At 41.0% G+C, this 12,439-nt stretch overlaps 1 protein-coding gene across 1 annotated transcript; it reads left to right on the top strand.

Moving 5' to 3' along the window:
* On the top strand, window positions 1-10,122 carry LOC144043884 (jupiter microtubule associated homolog 1-like). The gene is made up of 5 exons (XM_077557958.1): window positions 1-228; window positions 3,302-3,444; window positions 8,154-8,308; window positions 9,168-9,198; window positions 9,591-10,122. Exons 1-5 carry the CDS (start codon window positions 170-172, stop codon window positions 9,725-9,727), a joined length of 525 nt encoding a protein of 174 aa, XP_077414084.1. The 5' UTR covers window positions 1-169; the 3' UTR covers window positions 9,728-10,122.
* Window positions 10,123-12,439: the final 2,317 nt, after the last annotated feature.

The following is a 12,439-nucleotide window of genomic DNA, read 5'->3' as shown; positions in this document are numbered from 1 at the left end:
TGACAGTGGGCGGAGTCGATTCTTTGCAGTTACCGAAGCAGTTTTTCTCTGGACGGACCGCTTCGCTTCAAGCTTTCTACGGCGTCGGGTGGAGACCACCGCATTTGATCCCCCTTGGCTGTTGACTTTTTTTGTATTCGTCGCTTCGAATTCCCTGAAATACCCTTCGATGATGACGACGACCACCACCTTCCAAGGAGTGGAACCCGGTGCCAAAAGCAGTTCCAGGTAAACGGCAGCTTTTCAGTCCATTTGGCGGCGGTGAACAAAAGGAGTGGACGCGGCTAACAAAAACGCCTCTTTTTCTTCTCTAGAAGCTAACCCCCTAGCCACCGCTAGCCTGCTGGTGGATTCCTGTGGCTTGAGCTAAACTGTCACACAATCTTGCTAATTAAGTTAATCTGATGCGCCGGTTAGACTTTAGCTGCGCTGCATGGGGTCATTCTGTCTAGTCTTTGTTCATTAATTAGGTGGCTGATCTTAAAACCTTGAGAAAAATAATATTAATGTTTTTTTTTTTTTTAATCTGAAGTAACTAGGCCTAAAAACTTAATACCCCCTCTTACATTTACTCTTCCTTCTATACTTACAGTTTTAATGTCTTACAAGAGTTTGACAGTGCTCTGAAAACAGGAAGTCTTCTGAATCTGTAAATGTCATCTAACGCAGGAATAGTTCATTATTGGTTGGTGCCAGTTTAAGACAGCAGAGTGTGTTTAAAACCTAAATTTGTGAGTCAACCCCACTGCAGGACTATTCATCCAAAAGGTATGCAGTCATATCATAGCTGGAAGTCATGAATCTCGCCTACTCGCCTCCCACTTGGCCCACAAAACAATGCAAAGAAAATGTGCTGTCTCAGTGCATGGATGGGGAGGGGGGCTATGAATCTGGGAATATTAATCAGATTTTGGGAGAGGAGACCTGTTTTTTTTGCTTAACAAATCTGTCAGTCGTCAAGCATTTTGATCTGGCATGTGGAGGAGGGTGGGGTGTGCTCGGGCGGGGGCTTTGGGTTCGCTAAGCCTCCCAAATCTCTCCTTCAGATCTTTGCTCTCGCTCCTTTAAAGTCTCATTTACTGCTCATCTCTGCGCCTGGTTGGTCTGTAGGGCTCCTTCCAGATGCAATCGGGCAGCCCGAATGTGGCTCAGATCTCACCAGGCCACCAAAATAAAGCACATGCCTTATCCGACTTGCTGTCTTTGGCCTCTTAAACGCTCCAACCATCCGCTAGCTGCCCCTCCACCCCACGCAGCCTCTGTCTGTCTGCTAAAGCCGTTTCACATCGATGTCATTTGCAGTGCGATTCTAGGGTGGGGTCCGCTGCCAGGCCGCTTAAAGCCTCCCTCTCGCTCTCGCTCAGCTCTGTGTGGAAAGCATGAGCTCATCTCCTGGCCGGGAAGGTGAGCTCTGCTTTAGCTTTTCCCACACAAGCCAAGCGGGACAGACACGGATGTGCAAGCACCGGTTGATAGACAAGGCACATTTGCCGGCCAATGTGGAAAGATAGCAGAGCCTTGGACAGCTGCTAAGTGTGTCAGCTGGTGGCTTCATTGACTCCAGAGAAGAGAGATAGTTGGAAAAAAAAGAGGGAGGGGTCCAGTTCCTCTTTTTGTCCTTTGGTACAACAAGAAAAAAGCCTTCTTCCTTATTATTGTCTTCCTTTTGTTCAACTTGTGGTGTGATGATACTTTGCTTACCAAGTCTATTCATCCATTGACATACATAACGTCGACTTTTGACCTGGGTTGAGTAATAGTAACCCAGAAGAGCGCATTGGATTCAATGTAGACATTCAATAATTGAGATAACCGCCCTGGCGTGTCTGTCACTGCAAAAATAATCCGACGGATGGTAGCAGCTAGCTGGAGTCAGCTACAGGGTAGACATTCTGTGGCAGAATGACTGCCAGCTGAGAGAATGAAGAGATCATTTTAATGTGGCTCACTTGACTCACATTTATCACATGTTACAGACTCTGCGATACTGAGAAATCATAATGTCACTGATTACTTTTCAGGAAAATGAAAGTTAGTGTGAAGTTGGACAGAATGCTTTTGAAGCTGAATTATTCCATGCGATAGACTTGTGATCAGACAATAAGAAAGTGAGAGTCAAAACTTGGGGAAATGAATCTAATATTAAAGAACTGCATTATATATATAAATCAAGGCATACCCCTTAATAATAGTCTTCTTACACCTAATAGATGCCCAGTGCTCTCTGCGATCCACTACTGCATATGAGGAAATGAGATATGCATGCCTGCCAGCATACATTACAGTAGCGGGCGATGCATTTGCTACCCGTGCCTTCAGTGGGTAGTGGTGCACTTACCTGACTTAATCCACCACTCACATCGCAATTATACAAACCATCTTTACGGGACATAGGACTGGGCGATATGGGGAGTGGGGGGGGGGGGGGGGTAGTGGGTTCCCAGTCAAGTTACCTGCGTCTCCTGTAGCCTCAAGATCCACAAGTGAATGACGGCGAACTAACGTTACATGCGGTATGTCTGCTCGCAACACGTTTTTTTTTTTTATATATTTTTATTACATTTTCTGCAAAACTTCTTGGGTGGTGGCCAGTTTACTTGGGTGGCCCGCCCAAGTATTAACATGGTGTGGTGCATTTTCAGTCGACAAGTAGCAAAATGGTCACCCTCTGAGATGGATAAAAACGTGCATTTTGCTACTTAACTCATATTCCACAAACACAATATTAATCTGAATGCTGTGTTTAGAGTACTGGGGGCACATGCAACGTGTTATTGTCAAGAACATTTTTTGGTTGATTTCCCCTTTAAGAAATTATTTACATCATACAAGATATGCTGATCAGTAAATATATTAATGTGCATATATCGTGACAGATGTGTTTTGCTAGTCAGTGTTCACTTCTGCTCCTTCTCAAACTTGCATCTTATCATATTGTGGCATTTTCTTTCCTCTGTCATGTTTTTATTCTTGTGCTTGTAGGAAAACAAATCAAATCAAATTGAATGTTGGCCAAACGTTTTGCTCTGGCCAACCAATCAGGAAAAAAAGAAAAAAGATGAGGACCAGCTTGGTGATATCTGATTGGTTAAAGAAATGGTCTCATCGCTATTATGGTAGTTTAGGACAAAATCCATGGGTTAGCACTACTGATTAGGAAGGCCCTAGGTAGATTATGTTGACATGGCAACAGAAAGAGGATGAAATCTGATTGGTCTAATTCTCCTTCTGGTAGCGTTGAGACCAGCAGGGACCTCCCACCAGTTCAGCATTAAAACTTGAATAACTTGCTCTTCCCTAGGGTACTGCGACCACCAGGGGGCGCCTCCAGCTTCACCTTCGGCACAGACGAGAACACCACCCCACAGCGCAAGAACAAGATGGCCTCCAGCATCTTTGCAGAACCTGATGACCCCCATGCTCATCGGAGGAACAATCCGCCCAGTCAGTTTTTTTTTCATATCTTTTCACATTCATCTGCTCTGCAATGTGCTGTACTTTCAAGCACTTCACTCCATGTTGGAAGAGTTACAAACGACAAGTATCACTTAGGATTTTTCCGTTGAAGTAGTCAGAACATTCCATTGGTCTAAAATACAAGAAAAGCAACTCGGCAGTGCTGGGATACGAGTAATTTGACCCGGGGGCTTTGTTATTGGGGGGGATTAGAGCAGCCCTCAATGGAAAGAAATGAGTCAGTTTAAGTATGGGCCTCGAGTATAGACATGAGCAAGACTTGAATAACAAAGGCGACGTAAGCTCCCGTGATAGTTAGTTACCTGCCTGTATGCTTCAAAAAAACCCAAGTAAGCCTTCTTCCGATGAGCTACATTGTTTGTTTAGCATAATCTTTAGGCAAGGCAAGTTCATTTCTATAGCACATTTTATACACAAGGCGACTCAATGTACTTTACACGAGGAAAGACACAATATCTACAAGCATCAACAAACAACAGTTAACAACAAAGCAGAGAAAACAAAAGTAGTTTAAAAAATTATAAAAAGAACATACATTAACAATGTTAAAACGCATCAACAGCAAACTTTAAAACATTTAGGGTAAAGAAATAAGTAGTTTTCTAAAATAATAGAAAAACATGATTTAAAAGTGTTTAGAAGACACAAATCAAAGGTATGTGGAAAAAAAGCAAAGCAAAGTTTTTAACCTGGATTTAAAAGCATTTACACTCGCGGCTAACTTCACTTCTGTTGGCAGCTTATTCTATTTGTGTGCAGCATAACAGCTAAATGCAGCTTCGCCATGTTTAGTTAGAACTCTCGGTTCCACTGATTGACCCAAGTCTACATATCTCAAGGCCCTACTGGGTTTATATTGAGTCAGCATTTCTTGAGCATATTCAGGACCAAGACCATACAGTGATTGATTTATAGACCAGCAGCATCATTTTAAAAATCTATTCTACAGCTGACTGGGAGCCAGTGTAACGCCTTAAGGACTGGAGTGATATGTTCTGCTCTCTTTGTTTTGGTCAGAATTTGAGCTGCAGCGTTCCGAATGAGCTGCAATTGTCTGATGTTCTTTTAGGAGAGTCCAGTCAGAAGACGGTTATAGTGATCCAGTCTACTGGAGATAAAAGCGTGGATAAGCTTCTCTTGGTCTGCTTGGAGCATGCAGCCCTTCAGTCTGGAGATGTTTTTCAGCTACAAAGAGGCTGTTTTAGTGATTGATTTGATATGATTGCTGAAAGTCAGGTCTTACTCTAACAGCACCCCAAGATATTGGACTTGGTCTGGTTCTAAAGACAGTAGCTCGAGGTGTTTTCTATCAACAATTTTGGTTTAGCAGCATCACATGTTTTCACTCTAACCCATTTGCAGAAAGGCATCTATCTGCATGCTGTGTCTGTTTATTTGGTATAGAGTTACCTTGATTTAGAATTTAAATTTTTTATTTGTTTCTGACTGTTTGTCCCAGACTTACTCCAACATATGTATACTATTTTCACTCATCCTCGTCTAAGAATCATCCAGATTTTCAGTCTCGAAGTGACCAGTTGAGCATTGAAGAAACTTTAAAGATTTAAGCTTAAGCTACTTTAAATTGGTTGCTAATGCATACAAATAACATATAACATGGGTGCAGACCAATATTATTATAACCTTAAATTGACCATATTTGGACATACTGTATGAGGTTTCCCTTGACAGCAACGATATGCTGCCCAAGGAATGGTCCTTCTTCCTGCTCGCATTGTTCGACAAGGGTGAAGGCCAAGTTCAGGCCAGCCTTCCTGTACTACTTCCTATTGACGAGAACATGTGGGAGATGTTTATTTGTTTGAAAGTGTTTGTCTTGGCTTTTCTCTGTGTATAAAATCTTGTAACGAGCAAGATGCGAGTGACCCCCTCTTTGTGTCAAACAGCTTGACTGTGTATACTTGGTTCACATGGATTTCTTTTTGTTAAGTACTTTAAGACACACGTTTTTTCCTCACTATGAACAACAGCAAGCAATTGTAGACTATTACTTTCAAGAACAGTGTGTACGATACAGTGTGTTTCCAAAACAAACGCACAGCCGCGCACGGTGGGTGTGACAATCAGTGGTACTTTAACTTTAACACTGGACCGCACAAGAATGCTTCACCACCCCTGGCTACGAAGCAGTTTAAGGTTGTTGGTGATGCACGTCGTAGCTTGTATTCATAAGTGACTTGTGTGTTGACTGTTGCTAACTTTAGACCAGCTGTTGGGTTCAGCTGCTCAGCTGAGGCAAATGTCCTCGGGACGCACATTCTCACAACCTTCATCAGACTAGAAAGCAGAGACATACAGTTAGACTACACACAAAAGGTTTGATCTTGGTAAGTATGCACCGATACCAATTTTTTTTTCTTCTTCTTTAGACCGAGTACATATGACACGTAAATATAATTCATAATGCCATTGCAACTTTAAATTGTGATGGAAATGTGTTCCTTGGTTAGAAAATGCTTGTTGGCATTAGCATAGCAGCCAGCTGCATCTTTGCTGGTAATTAATAAAATCTAATCATGTCAAAGTCGTCTGTAAATGAGCGAATCCGTTTTGATCAGCTGCTCAAATTGAGCATAGTTGAATGGTCTTGTATGCTGTCATTAAATTGAAAGGCATCCACTGGCGGGTCGGAAAAGTATAGAGCATTTTTGTTTTGTTTAGTTTTTTGTTTGCTTTTGGGCGTTTTGCCTCTAATGGACAGGACAGCTGAAGTAGAGAGAGGAAGCAGAAGAGAGAGGGAATGACATGCAGGAAGGAGCGGCTTGGCACAGGGTTCGAAGCAGGGTTACCTTCTCCAAAGGAAAGGCCTCAACACATGATGCGGATGTTCTACCGGTGAGATTAACACCGCCAGGTCTAGTGCATTTGGCATAATACAATAATGTTGACTCATTCAAGTCACAAAAGGATTAATTGATTGGAAAACTGTCATGTCGTCAGCATTTCAGTATTATGATGTTGATGTTTTCCCGTCTCCAAGCTTGTGGATGATACACACTTGACTTAATGCACCCAGGGGATCTGGAAATTTAAGTTGAAAGACATTGATGTCATTATGTTGCATTATATTTTATTAATTTCCTCTTCTTTCCATTTGATGTTTGCGTTGCACTGTCCAGAGAATGCCGCAGACTCATAAACACGGTGCCGGTAATGAAGGAACCGTTGTTGTCGAGGGGCCGATGCGGAAGCTCTTCACTCCATTAACCAGAGTGGCCACTCCTCTGATTCTTTAGCATCCATTGTTCCCCGCGTGACAAAGACGCTCTGTGCTGGTTTTCAGGTCGGCCGCCTGGAGATATTCCATAGCATTCGCTGAGTCACAATCCTTTCCAGTTAGGAATTACTTCTGTATGTATGGTCGTTTCCGTAAAGTTCCAGTTTTGTGTCAGACCACCTTCCTGGGATAAGAGACACAAATGATGATATTCAGATAGAATACAGTCCATGTTTAGTGAAGAGGGACAGATGGGACAACTGACAATTTGACAACACCCCAAAAGAAGAAGTCCTTTGAGATGAAGTCTATTTATTTCAGTGGCCAATCATTCAACTGGCCTTCAGGAAATATGTATTTTTTTTTAAATACATTGATTCACAAAGGTAAATCTAGAACTCTGTGTGTATGAGTCTTACAACTGTGTACCTGCTGTATATAGCTTGCCTCACTCATGGTTTACAGCACATGAGTCTGGGGGTGACTGTGACTAATTGCATTAGGCTCCATATTGGAGGACATCTGCTCGGAAGCCTGAATCACTGTGGGTCATCTGTCTCAGCGGTTTCCTGTCTAATCCTTCTGTCATCCGATCCAAAAACATACATTTGGATTAAATATGACACTTTGTGTCTGATTTGCTAAGGGTTGTGCTTTTAAAAAAATGGGTGCAAACCTGATTGCTTATGCAAAAAAAGATGGATGCGCTAACCAACCGGTTTCACCAGGACTGTGATTCGGCAAATGGGTAAAATTTCATACTGGGCACAATAAAGGCAATTGGATTACTTTAACACGAGCAATTAATTGCTGTATAGGTTAATTGCGATGTCTGGATATTGCTGTGCGTAACCATGACTACGGTAACTGTTATTGTGATGTGAATGAGAGGCCACGGGGAGAATGAAATGTTTTCCTCTGGTGTAGACATTAGTGAAATGCCCCAAAAAAAATTTGTGACATCTTGAATGATATGTTTGAAAAGCTGACTTGGAGCCAGTTAAAGGAAGGAGTCATGCTATTTTGTCTATGACAAAACTTGTTTAAAATCTTACTTTCTTTGCATCTCTGTGGGTCATTTCAGTTCACTGTGACAATTGACTGTTGCAGGCCTATCCAAGAGTAGTTTTTGTTGTTGTTGTTGTTGTTGTTTTTTATGATGCCCAAAGTCTTTAAAGATATTAAATGTTGCACTCGGGATGAGTTAAGTCAAACAAAGTATGGCTTTCATGCAGTTGCTGATTTCTCCAAAAATGTTCGGAGCATTGGATTGCTTTTCTGTAACTCTGTAATGTTTGTTTGTCTTCCACTAACACTTCCAGTTCCATCAATTAAAACCTCATTTTCCACTTGCGGTAATTTCCCAAACTTCCCATCGTGAAAACCATCAAAGCACGCTTGCCCTTTTGTCTGAAGCCTTGCTGGTTAACTTTCCCAGGTGCCAGTGATGCCGCCGTGGGGACCCTGTGCGGGGAGCCTTCGGCTCCACTGAGACGGTGCCAGCAGCCTATTCTGTTCCCCAAGAACCCTCAGCCGGAGCTCACCACCATCCACAACTCTGGAGCCGCTTTGGTGTGGAACCAAAGACAAGAGGTAACGACACTCGTGCCGTTGTCTTTCTGAATCAGTGCTGCCACAGATGAGATGTGACAGCTCTGGGAAAACTTCACAGAGTGAAGGAGGACCACGTTCATTGGATAGGATCTAACCCAATGTACTGTTGGCATTTAATGTTACACTGCTGGGAATAAGACCGTTTTGACACAAACATTAAGGACCAAACCTCAAATAGTGGCCATCTCTTGAATGGGCACTGTGTCCCAGTTAGTTGCAGGGTGCGACACTTCGACCAGGCATGTCAAAATCATTTACATTGCAGGCAAAGTGGTGACAAAGCACAACTTGTGTCAACTAAATGAAGCTCCTCAACTCACTTCATTATAGTACCTAGGCAACAAAATGGTGCCAAAGCAATACTCCAACGGTATACAAGGATGTTCCGTTTATGTTTAGAAGAGATTTGGTGAGGAAATAATATTTTTTATCGATCTGCTAACCAAAACAGCAGTACCGAGGTCAGAAACAGATGAGATAGTCATTAGTCAATGTATTGTGTGCAGATTGTCACAGATATGTTTTAATTATTATTTTTAATTAAATAAATCAAGTTTGATTTTTTTTTTTTCAATGGGTGAATTTTTCTGATGATGAAAACAAGCTAAAATGCAAGTTGACTGTAGAAGACGACCTGTTTGTTGCGTTACTCTAATCTCTCCCCCCTTCCTTTCTGAGTTGAAAGGCCAGGGCTTTAGCTGTCCTGCTAATTATGTCACATGATGACAGGGTGTTGTCCCAAGTCTGAATGAACGGGCCGTAGTTAAAAGGGTCACTTTGGTTCAGCAGGGCATGTTTACTTTGTTTCTTCATGTTTTCTCATGTTTTTTTATGACAGGACGAGAATGGCCAAGAACCAGCAAACGCTGGTGAGTATCTTGACGTTCACAGCACTTTCATGTATGAAAGAGGATTTTTCAACTGGGATGTCAACAGTTTTATTTATAGATTGCTCGTGTACTTCCCTTTTTGTGGTGTGATGGTTGGTTTGTTCTTTTTTTTATTTTTTAAAAAGCAAGCAGCCCCTCAAATTAAAAGGCTCTCAAGGGTTTTGTAAAGGGGAGGCCCTTGTAACAATGTTACTCAGTTAGAAGGGCAGCCAGAAGGCAAGAGTGATGATGCAGGGGATTTTATTTTCTACAAATGTGATTGGTCAAGCATGGTAGCAACCACTATGTTTCGAAGAGAACGTCATTGGTTAGAAACACAGGTGGAAAGTAAGAAAGGACAAATGGTAACGGGTGTCCGCTTCACTTGGCAGAGTGTCCCGACAACGGGGAGACGGAGCAGGAGGAGCAGGAGGCGCCACAGCCCTCCGCCCCGTCGGGAAGTGCCAACTCCACTCCGGGAAGCCGAAGAAACCCACCTGGTGGCAAGTCCAGCCTCATCCTGGGTTGAGAAAAGACCCATCTCTCTTTGTTTGTTTTTTTGTTGTTCTTCCATTTGAACACTTTTTTTTATTTTTGAAAGATAAATCCCCTGTCACTCTCTTTCTCTCCATCAACCCGTCACCTGTGACGCGTGTCCTCCACACGGTCAAGTCCGCCTCCTTTCTAACACCAACATGTCCTTTTAATCCTTTTTTCTATTAAAGAACTGTCGATAAAAGCACTTTACGTATCTCTGTGCCCTCCTTCCCGACCGTTGAAGCTCATCCTGTAGTGCATCGCGCCTGCCGGGGAAGTCAAAACATTTAGCTCATCTCCATCCATGTTGTAAATGCTAAAAAAAAAGAAAACAAAACTGAATTGTTGCGTGAATTTCTAAATACAATAAAGATTGATATGAATTTGCTGGGGCTCCTTTTGTATTTCTTCATGAATATTAAATTCCCAAATTTCTTCAATCGTGTCTACTGTATTTCAATGGAGGCCCCATTTTTTGCCTCAGTCACTCGGTGCTTTGACTTGAAAAAAAGTACCTGAGGAAATACAGTCCCCTCCTGAAGGATTGCAACGGCAAAGTTGATTCCTTTGTATGTGTTGTATACAGAATACTTTTTGGTTTCAGATGAAAAGATGAATGTCAGACAAAAGTTCAGAATTTCAGCTTTTATTTCATGGTATTCACATCTTACATGTGTTAAATAATTCTGGACAGCGCATCCAGTCTTTGAAGCCACCCACTTTTTAATTGAGCAAAAGTATTGGAATGGACATTATTAATTTAATTTAAGAGGAATATTGTTAAATTCAGTTTTTAACCTAAATAGAAGTGCGCACGGGAAAAACATGGCGTACAACCAAAGGCTGTTCTAAACAAGTGTTTTCTATTTACCTATGCAGTATTTTGTTAAATGTATGTTGACTGTTTGTCTGAAACTGTTGTTGCCAATAGTTTATTATATATATTTATATATATATAAATAATTTTACGCTCTTTACTGCACTCTTTATTGGAAATTTGATTTGATAATTTTATGTCAATTAAAAGATTATTGAAGATTTTTTTAGTCTGGGAGAAAATAGAGTGTATAGAAGGCTGCAAAAGCTGCACGTCTCATTTTTTCATGGAACACACGTGTCAAGCATGACCCAACCTTATGATCTTCCACTTTTCCCCCCTGATGAAGTCCTTTGTTGTGTTGGTAGTGTGTTTTCATTTCTTGTTGCTCGATCAAGCTTCCCCAGTTACTTGGATGCATTTTTCTGTAAATTGCCAGACAAAATGATTTCATAAACTTCAAATTCATTCTGCTGCTCCCATCTTGAGTTACATCCTCATAAAAGATTAGTGAGCCCGATCCACAAGCAGCCATGCAAGCCCAAGCCCTGACCTCCACCATGCTTCACAGATGACCTTGTATGTTTTGGACCACATTAATTTTGCAAAGAAGTGTGGAGATAAGCCACAAATGTTTTGGAACAAAGTTTTATGGACCGATGAGACTAAGATTAACATCTATCAAAATGAAGGGAGGGAAAGGCCAAAGTATGGAGAAAGGATCTGCTTATGATCCAATATAAAAAAAAAATTAATTAAAAATGATAAAAATAAAAAAATACTTGTCTCGCTAACCAAAATTATGATTGCTTTAGGTCATAAATTATCAATTTTCTAGATAATTATGTGTTTTTTAAAATTTAAAAAGGTTACAATTAATACATTTTGTTCTCTAGACAAAAGTTGTATTTTTTACTCAACAAAAGATGTTTTGAATATAACGTTCCAGGTAAGGCGTAATTTTTCTTGAAAGTTGTAGTTTGAGGGGTCTTTGTGAAAAAAAGTTGTAGTGTTCACTGTATTTTTAGTTTAAAGATGGATTTTTCCTAGATCAATTTTTTTCTTCTCCGAATTTTCTAGTCATAATAAAATGTTACCTTGATTAGATGGAAGCCTCTTTTCTAGTAATTAATTACTAATAAACAACTATTGCTCTTTGTGTCAACAAACTATTTAAACAATGATTCAAAAATATTTGTAAAGATAAAATGTTTATACTTATATATGTATTTCATTCTATCGTCATATGCTAAAATGCTGGATTAAGCCACAAAGGTAGCGTTTATCTCGCGTTCCCATCTTGTGTCCAGAGACGACATCATTTGACAGGCTTGTGAATCTCCTTGACCTGATTTATGTGCTGCGAGTGTGTGTTTTATTGCGGTGCTGATGTGGCTTGTGTGACATGCAAGGAATATACAGCACTCTTCGGGGCTTTGCTTTATTTTGGAAGTGCTCGCCTTGGCCTCGATTCTTTGGCTTCTGTAGCACGGTTTGGGAAAAGTCGGATCCAGAACACGATTGGACCTTTGTGTGACATCAAATCTTATCCAGCTTACTCTCTTTTTTTGTGTTTTTTACATTTTATATTTGGTGAAAATTGACTTTACACTTGAGATTGATGAGGTGTGTCAGAAAGGTTCGAGGACTGGTGTCACAAAACTTTTCCTCTTAACTCTTTACTCACTTTCCCAACCGTCTCCATTAACCAATAACATGCCCAAAAAACATTAAAAAAATGAATACAGTACATCATAAATCACCAAAAATGTGCACTGATTGCTTCAGACTTGCTTTGATACTTGTCAGTCTTGCTCAGACCAACCAATGCGGAGGGCGGGAAAATGCTGACGTTATTGGGGGGCCAAAATTTTAATCTGATTGGCT

The sequence above is a fragment of the Vanacampus margaritifer genome, chromosome 2, assembly GCF_051991255.1.
Source record: "Vanacampus margaritifer isolate UIUO_Vmar chromosome 2, RoL_Vmar_1.0, whole genome shotgun sequence".
Lineage (NCBI taxonomy): Eukaryota > Metazoa > Chordata > Actinopteri > Syngnathiformes > Syngnathidae > Vanacampus > Vanacampus margaritifer.
The sequence above is the reverse complement of the archived record's forward strand: the minus strand, read 5'-3'. Positions and strand labels throughout refer to the sequence as shown.